The 9,290-nt window shown below is 40.8% G+C and overlaps 1 protein-coding gene across 2 annotated transcripts in view; it reads left to right on the forward strand.

Annotated features, from left to right (window-relative positions):
* The window catches only part of LRBA (LPS responsive beige-like anchor protein), a 641,245-nt gene that overhangs the window by 118,673 nt on the left and 513,282 nt on the right, over positions 1–9,290 (forward strand). For both annotated transcript variants that reach the window (XM_075860361.1, XM_075860360.1), the window contains exon 30: positions 4,351–4,481. In XM_075860361.1, the coding sequence (XP_075716476.1) occupies positions 4,351–4,481 (131 nt within the window). The remainder of the gene's footprint in view (positions 1–4,350; positions 4,482–9,290) is intronic.

A 9,290-nucleotide genomic window follows, 5' to 3' on the forward strand; every position in this document is an offset into this window, starting at 1 on the left:
CTTATTTGAATTGGGCTGGGAATGAAAACAAAATTATTTTTGTCAAATAATATGTAGTTTTGGCTGAAAATTTCTTATTTTCACAAGAAACAAAATACCCCATTCTGTTGCACAATTTGTTCTGAGTGCCGCAATACCCCATTTGTTGTGATAAACTGCCGTTTGGGCCCATGGGAGGGCTCAGAAGGAAAGGACCACCATTTGGCCTACTCGGGATTTTCTAGTGCGAAGTCATGTATGCAGAAGCCCCTGAGGTACCAGTACAGTTGAAACCCGCAAGAAGTGACCCCGTTTTAAAAACTACACCCTTAAGGCATTCATCTAGAGGTGTAGTGACCATTTTGACCGGAGACCTACACCCCATAAACTGTAATGTGGGTTCTCCCGGGTATGGCAATACCCTACATGTGGCTGTTATCAGCTGCCTGGACACACAGCAGGGCCCAGAGGGGAAAGACGAGGGGGGATAAGCTGTGCGGAGTGCATCAGGGTAAGTAAAATTGGGGTAAATTATAAACCAAGGGATGTATGATAAATTTTAAAACACTTTCATACAGAGCTCTGGTTATTCGGGACACGTGTCACATTGATATATTGTGTCCTCCCTTATCCCCCTCTTATAGCAGACTTTGCACCTCTTTTGACTTTTTCCCTTCTTGCCAGTTTGGGGAACTTCCCCTGGAAAGTGTTGCCCTGGTACGATGCGTGTGGGCTCGCTTCCAGAAGTCCTGGGTGCCCCCCCTTCTTGGTCCCTAAAGATTAGGTTCTTGATAATCACCTCTTGAAATTCCAGGAAAGTTCCCGTCTGGCCTGCACATCGACGTAGCACGTACGCATTGTACAAAGCCATCTGTATGATGTGCCCGGCCAGCTTCTTATACCACACCGCATGGCGCTGTAGGGCTTCAGGGCTTGATCTTACAAGTCCATCACTCCCATGTACCTATTGTAGTCCAGGATGCAGTCTGGTTTGGGGGTGGCCTTTCCTTCATATATCCTAAACCTGTAGGTATACCCTGATGCACTCTCACAGCTTATACATCTTCACGCCATACCTTGCCCTCTTACCCGGCAGGTACTCGCGAAATTGAACCCTCCCTTTAAAATGTACCAGGGACTCATCAATAGAAATACACTTCTCGGGGGTGTATGCTTGGGAAAACCGGGCACTGGAACGGTCTAATAGGGGTCTCCGTTTAGACAAACGGTCAAAACTGGGGTAATCTCGGGGTGGGCACGGCTCATTATCAGTATAATGTAAGAAGCGAAGTATTGCCTCATTTATTAATTTTTTTAGGTTCCAGTTCAGTTCTGAAGTTGCTTTGAGGGGCCCATATATTAGAAACCCCTATCAAATACCCCATTTTAGAAACTAGACCCCTCAAAGTATTCACAACAGCATGTAGAAAGTTTATGAACCCTTTAGGTGTTTCACAAAAATTTAGAGCAAAGTAGAGGTGAAATTTACATTTTTTTTTTGTCAGAAAATCCTCTTTATACCATTTTTTTTATAACACAAAAGGATTTATCATAGAAACGCAACTTAATACGTATTGCCCAGATTCTGCAGTTTAGAGAAATATCCCACATGTGGCCCTTGGGCGGTAATGGACTGAAGCACCGGCCTCCGAAGCAAAGGAGCACCCAGTGGATTTTGAGGCCTCTTTTTTATTAGGCACTATGTCCGGTTTGAAGAGGTCTTGTGGTGCCAAAACATTGGGAACCCCCCAAAAGTGACCCCAATTTGGAAACTAGACCCCTTGAGGAATCCATTGTAGTTTTCTTGGGGTGCATGCGGCTTTTTGATCAGTTTTTATTCTATTTTTAGGTGGCGTGGTGACTAAAAAACAGCAATTCTACTATTGTTTTTGTATACTTTTTTTTTTACAGCGTTCACCGTGCGCTATAAATAACATATTCACTTTATTCTGCGGGGCGATACGATTACGGCGATACCAGATGTTTATAGGTTTTTTTTATGTCTTATGGCGTTTGCACAATAAAATACGTTTTGTAAACAATCATTCACTTTTTGTGTTACCTTATTCTAAGAGCCATAACGTTTTTATTTTTCAATCAATAAAGCCGTGCGAGGACTTATTTTTTGCGTAACGAACTGTAGTTTCGATCAGGACCATTTTTAGGTGCATGCGACTTTTTGATCTCTTTTTATTCCATTTTTTGGGAGGTGAAGTGACCAAAGAATTGTGATTGTGGTTCGGTTTATTATTATTTTATTTTACGGCGTTCACCGTGCGGGATAAATAATGAAATAATTTTGTAGTTCAGGCCGTTACGGACGCGGCGATACCAATTATGTATAGTTTATTTGTTTATATATTTTTATTAATAATAAAGGACTGATAAGGGAAAAGGGGGGATTTTTACTTTTATTACTTTTAAATCTTTTATTTTCTAATTTTTACACATCTTTTTTTAACTTTTTTTTCACTTTATTACTTTGTCCCACTAGGGGACATGAGGGTAGGAGGCTCTGATCGCTATTCTAATACACTGCACTACATGCGTAGTGCAGTGTATTAGAACTGTCAGCTACTCACTGACAGCAAGCATAGTGAGTCCTGACGTTGTCAGGACCCACTAGGCTTCCGTCTATGGCATAGCCGGACGCCATTGTTTGGTGTCCGGTTGCCATAGTCACCATCGCCGGCCGCTATCGCGTAGCAGGCCGGCGATGGCAGCTTAACCCCTAAAAAGCCGCGATCTCTATAGAACGCGGCTTTTAAGGGGTTAATCAGCGGGGACACAGCGATCGGTTCCCGCTGTAGGAGCTGTGACAGCTGCTGAACAAGACAGCAGCGTCACAGCTCCTGTATGTGTCGGGAGGACGGCCGAAACGGCCGTTACTCCCGAGACGTACTATTACGGCATGGAGCGCGAACGATACAGCTGCCATGACGTAATAGTACGTCAAGGAGCGGGAAGGGGTTAACTAGATGCCTTACTGTATTGCTTTACTTAGTATGCATAGGTACCATTGTTTTTCTTGGTATACAGGGCATATAGCAAGCCAAGTCTGCGGAAATCTTACATCTCAAATGTAGCTGGCCCCAGTATCTCTGTTTAGAAGTTCCTTTTTACCTTTCTATAGAATTTGGTGAACATTGTAACCACTTCTATTGATGATCATACAAAATATTTATTTTAAAGTAGAGTTTTTTTGGGGGAAAAAGTTGGCTGTATGAAAGGGCTAATTCACTAGAGTGTCACGTATTGAAATTCATCTGCATTTAAAGTTTATGCCTGAGCCTTAATATATATTCTCAAGCCAAGATGCAGTCTGGTGATCTGTGCTCATTCAACAGGCAATAATGATCTGCACCACAAAGCCTTCTTACAGTTCAGCATAATTGGGACTAATAACACACTGACCTTATGCCGGAGAATATTTATGGCCGCTGGTCTTTTCACCCTTGTCCTGTCAGAAGTGATGTAAGCTCTCTTTGAAATCCTTGCCGTTCTCGCATTGGGCAATTTAGAGATACATTGCTTTTAAATATGACAGTGGACTGCTAAAGTGTGGCTTAATTCTGAATTTTGTAGTCTGTTGAAACTTGGATTTGACATTGTATAGAAAGAGCTCTCTGATTTATGAGATGAAGTTCCTAATGGTCGCGAAGGTTTCTGCTAAATAATTGGCTATTGCTTTATTCACTTGTCATGGTACAATGACTTGTGTATTAAGGAAATGGAGTTTGTTAGAAGGAAGGAAGCCTTGCATGTCATCAAGTATCAAGGTGTCTCAGAGGACAACGTTCTAATCAGCTTTGCTGGCCTTGAGAACAGGTTTGATTTGCGATGTCTACTGATACAATCTAGTTAGCGCTTAAGCAAAAAATAATGAAAAATGTTTTTGTATTAAGGAGAGGATGTCCGATTTGCTTCTCCGTACTAATCTGTGGAAGTCTTTATCTATGTAAGCAAGTGTAGGCCAAAATTGTAATGCGTGTCTAGATAATATGGGGCATTATTACAGCCTGTATAAGCAGAAAAATCGGGAAATATACTGTAATGCCATAGTGTTAAGGTACCAAACCTGCTGGTCTAATGTGTATGGGGGTCACCTAATTCTCCCCTGATTGGAGAGGTCTGGGAGAAAGAGTCGTGCATGTTTATGGGTTAGTTGGGAGAAGTGTCTGTTATTTAAGGTGTATGGCCACCGTAAGTCTTTATTTCATAGTTTATACAATCCATATCGAATACCCAAAAAAAAAAAAAGGCATTGTAAGGCGTTTAATCCGCTGTGTAATAATAGCAATACAATTTAAATTGTAAATAATATTTAAACCTAGTTTTAAACTAGTTAATAACCTTTGCTTTTTTCCCCAGGAGTGTTGTAATAGCTCAGAAGAAGTCGGCTGCCCCCACTCCGTCTCCTCTCAGTGCTGTCCCACATGCCGTCAGTGTGGTGTCATCGGTGGAAGCTTCCCAAACTGCAGAAGGTGACAGAGACTCATCTGGTATGTTATGGGCACCTTCAAATGACAGGAAGAGGTCTCTATTGACAATCACAACATGGCCTCAGTTTGGTTAAAGTTTTTATTAGGGATCAAGCAGATAATTGAATTGGTATAGTTTTATATTTTCGGGACAGAGTAACATTCGCTGGTTGTAGAGATTGTATTTGGATATTTAGTTTACAGTGCTTGTCACGAAAAAAAAACAAAAAAAAAAACATATAAGGCCCTGTTCACACAGGTTACTTGCAAGCAGAAAAAAATCTGCCTCCGAATTCCTTCAGGAATTTTGAGGCAGATTTTGACCTGCCTGCGCTATTTTTGCCTGCGACCATTAAAGTTAATGCAAGAAGTGCGGGGGAAAAAATACTCGGAAAGGACATGGCGCTAAATTTTCCCACGAGCGGCTAAAAGCCACCTGGGGAAAAAAACACCTCTGCCTCCTATTGAAATCAATGGGGGTCGAATTTGGCCGTTTTCTGGCGCAGATTCTGACGCAGTTTCCGTGTCAAAATCAGCACAAAAAAACGTGTCAACACGGCCTAAGGGGTAGTTCACAATAGTTCACAATAGTTCACAATTTGAGGCAGATTCTGAACTGCCTGCGTTGTTTTTACTCTTTTTGTTGTTTATTGGGGGGGTTTCCCGACTTTTTTGCTGCAGATTTTGCCAGCGTCCGTTGAATCTAGGGCAAGGACTGCAGGCAAAAAACAATGATTTTATTGGTAGGTCAGAGGTGGAAAGTGCTGGAAGAAAGGACATGAAATCAATGGGGGCGGTTTGGGCCTGTTTTTTGGCGCTGATTCTGACAATGTTTCCGCTTTAAAATCCGCCTGACTGACCCTATAAGGGTAGACTGGAAGGAACAATTGTTCTTTTCTGCTGTCCTGATTCTACGTATTTTATTCATATTCACAGATGTACACATTTAGCGACATATTTTTGTTGTATTTCACCTAATCCATTTATTAAACAAAACAAGTTTAAGACCAGTTTTAACATGACTAAACTTTTTGTGAAACTACTTTTTCAATTGGTCATGTTCTTACCTCCCAAGCAAAGACGTGGAGTGCAATGGCTGCCTCTAGTTTAAGTTGACATGTAATGGTATTATAGTGCTTTCAATGTGTTCCCACCTGTATAACTAAGCACAGGTTGTCTGGTAGATCAATTATTTTGGTTTGGTAAAGATCATTCAATAATGTTCTACCCACACACATTAGACTTTCCGCAGTATTTCCCTCAGCAGAATTTGCTGCAGGTCTTATCCCATCTACGTTGAAAAGCACACTCCGTGCTAAAAATATTCCGCCGCATAGGATCATTAACTTTATTGCATCAGTCTTCTGCTGTGAATTTTTCGCCCACAAATATGTATGGAAAATACGCAACTAATCCGCTGCGTGTGTAGGGTCTTAATTGCGTTTAATATTTATTTCAGTAGTCTAAAAACAGATTTCAAGTACGAAACTCTGCAATCTAGGTTCTTAAAATCCTTCTGTTTTTCATCGCATTAATTGGAAGCGTTTTTCCGTCCCATCTTTTCGGTCTGGTCCATGGCTATGAAGACCAGTATCTCAGGATCAGGCCCTTCTCTTCTAAGTATGGGGAGACTGACTGCATTACACTCTTGCTGCATGAAATCACAAACTCTCCCAGCCTTTGTGGTTTCTTTCACATATTCGAACAACCACTAAATATAGCCTCTAAATACCTGAAAAACATTTTTTTGTGGGGGATAAATTAAAACTGGTGCAAAGGAGAAGTGGAGTAGTTGCCCATGTCAACCAATTAGGTTGCTGCTTAAATTTTCCTAAAGGACTCTGAGAAATGAGAGCGAGAGAAGCTGATTGGTTGCCATGGGACTACTTGACTTTTCCTTTGCACCAGTTTTGATATATCTCCTCCATTGTCTTGATTTTGCTTTTGTGTGCAGCCTTTCACTTCTGTAAGCAAATCTCCACTGTATCTATGTATTGCCTTTCCTATATGATGCAGACTAGGCCATCCTCCAGAAGGAAGAAAACCTCTCTAGTGCCACCATGCCACCAATGGGTAGCTACCCTGTTGGTCAACTTCCGACCTATTAAAAAGCATTGAAACATGACTAGGAATATCCGTCAAACCAGAGACGCTCTTCTGTAGACGGCACTGTTTCAGAGTTTTTATTTTTCATCAGTAGGGTTCTGTTTGGCAGGGTGAGTGCCTTTGATGCAGCACTTGAATGAGAACGTATTCTTCCTTCTGAAGGAGAACTGATTTGCATATTTTTTTCCCAGAGAACATTGCGTGTAAGACTTCCTATACCAGTTGGATCTCAACAAGGAGTACCAGTACCGTCCAAGAATTTGTATAATAGATGGATTGCCTACTGCCAGTGTATCGTATCCACTGGCTGCTAAAAGCAATGCTACTTACACAAACTCTGGGAACACTACATGCAGTTTTCAGAGTGCTCTAGTATGACTGGAACTTGGTGTCTGCGTTGCAGCATGCAGATGTAAACGTCACAGTAAATATGCCAAATGGACTTGACTAAAGCCTAGCAGTATATCTAGTAAATACCGATTTGTATTTTGCCATGTTAGACTACGCAGGGAGGGAATAGTATGTATTCTTGCTTGTCAAACTAAAATCTCCAGACAATCTGAAACAAATAATTGAAATAATTGTAGTCTAAATATAACGTAGCGGTGAGATCATTGAAAAAATGATTATAGAGAATGAATCCAAATGAGGCATTTAAGAAAACAAAGTGTTAAATATTGCCAGCTCCATGTTAAACATTGACTAGTCATACTACAAGTAATAACACAATTATGGGAAATAGTAACAATAACCATTATTTATTTGAAAACACATATAAGCTCATTTGTGATGCAGAAGTAGTCCAAAAAATTTTGTAAAAGAAGTAGTGTTTTTAAAAAAAATAAACAAATATATATATATATATATCATACTGTACTATTCTGATGTTCTTTCTTATGGGTAGTCCGTGTAGATACTGCAGAGACCCTGATTATGTTAATTTGGCTAAGCATCTCACTGGCTTTTAAAGTTTTCATTAAAAATTTGTTGTAATCTTAAACAGGTTTTCCAAGTTAAAGGAGTTTTCCAGCCACTAAAAATTGATGGCCTATCCTCAGGATAGACCATCTATATCTTATGGGTCGTGGGTCCGACTTTCGGAGCCACCGCCGATCAGCTGTTTTGAAGGGGCCGCAGCCATCGTACGAGCGCTGCTTCCCCTTAATTTCTTCTAGTTCACTGTGAATTGTCGACACCCATTTAGCAGCGATTCACAGGTATTGCAGCCTTTTCTCCCATTCACTTCAACAAGAGAAAAGGCTGCAATACCCGTGAATCGCCGCTAAATGCGTGTCAACGATTGAGTGTGAGCAAGAAGAAATGATGGGGAAGAAGCGCTCGTACGATCGCTGCGGCCCCTTCAAAACAGCTGATCGACGTGGGCCCCGAAAGTAGGACCCCGACCCATCAGCTATTGATGGCCCATCCTGAGGATAGGCCACAAATTTTTAGTGGCTGGAAAACCCTTCTAAAAATAAAGTATGAATTACCAGACAGTAAAAAAAGAAATATAGAAAAACATTTTGAATATATTATTTACCTGAACTATTCTGCCTCAGTCCCCCACCGTGCTTACTTCTGTATGCAGGGTCTTTCTCATCTTTGTTTTGCAACAATTAATTTTTTTAAATTATTTTTTTGTTTCAATAAAGAGATGCTTTTATGTGGGTTTTTTTTTCTTTTGTTATGTTTTCTATAACTAAATTTAGAAATGCTAAACAGCTAGTTTGGCCAACAGGTGTGGTGTTTTGTTTTTTTTTTTTAGCTGCAATCTTTGTCAGAGTGTGCATGTTTTTGTTTTTTTTTTTGTAATGAGTAGTGTGGAATAAGCTGTACCCCTCAGCTTTGCTCTCGTCAAATGCTGAAAATGACTACAGTTTATCACAATTCTCTGATGCCCCCATGTCGTGTGTGGAAGGAAAAAGCTAAGATTTGTTAAGTTGTTTGTACACTCCTCGCTCTGCACAAAACAGCTGTAGATCTGGGGGACACAACACCATGGGTATAGGAGGCGACACTATTTGGGAAAGAGGCTTGACGCCACCCAGACAGACCATACCCTTCGCACAGACATTGTCTTAAGTTTCGTTATTTGGCCTAGTGTCTGTAGGAGGCAGACGTGACCTGATAATCTGCTCTGCCAAAGTTTTTTTTATTTTATTTTGGCTTTATTAATTTTTTATCTCTCCTTACCTGCAAGTGGGTTGTCTCAGCCTATTCAACCCCCTTCGGGTGCCAGGAAACAAGGCATTCCTCTGTACTGAATTTCCCTATCTGCCGGTCACATAACTTGCTTTTTTGACCGCAATCCTACTATATGTGCCAGGTTACTGGTGAGCTGACCCTGCACATACCCAGAGGGTGAGTAGATTATTTTCAACTCTTTCTCTCTTTCTTTCTCTTTCTTTCTCTTTCTTTCTCTTTCTTTCTCTTTCTTTCTCTTTCTTTCTCTTTCTTTCTCTTTCTTTCTCTTTCTTTCTCTTTCTTTCTCTTTCTTTCTCTTTCTCTCTTCTCTTTCTCTTTCTCTCTCTTTCTCTCTCTCTCTTTCTCTCTCTCTCTTTCTCTCTCTCTTTTCTCTCTCTCTCTCTTTCTCTCTCTCTCTTCTCTCTCTCTCTTCTCTCTCTCTCTTTCTCTCTCTCTTTCTCGCTCTCTTTCTCGCTCTCTTTCTCTCTCTCTTTACGCTTCTCTTCTTCTCTCTTTTCCTTTCCCTTTTTTTTTTCCTTT

Source organism: Rhinoderma darwinii, chromosome 1 (assembly GCF_050947455.1).
Source record: "Rhinoderma darwinii isolate aRhiDar2 chromosome 1, aRhiDar2.hap1, whole genome shotgun sequence".
NCBI classification, from domain to species: Eukaryota; Metazoa; Chordata; class Amphibia; order Anura; family Rhinodermatidae; genus Rhinoderma; species Rhinoderma darwinii.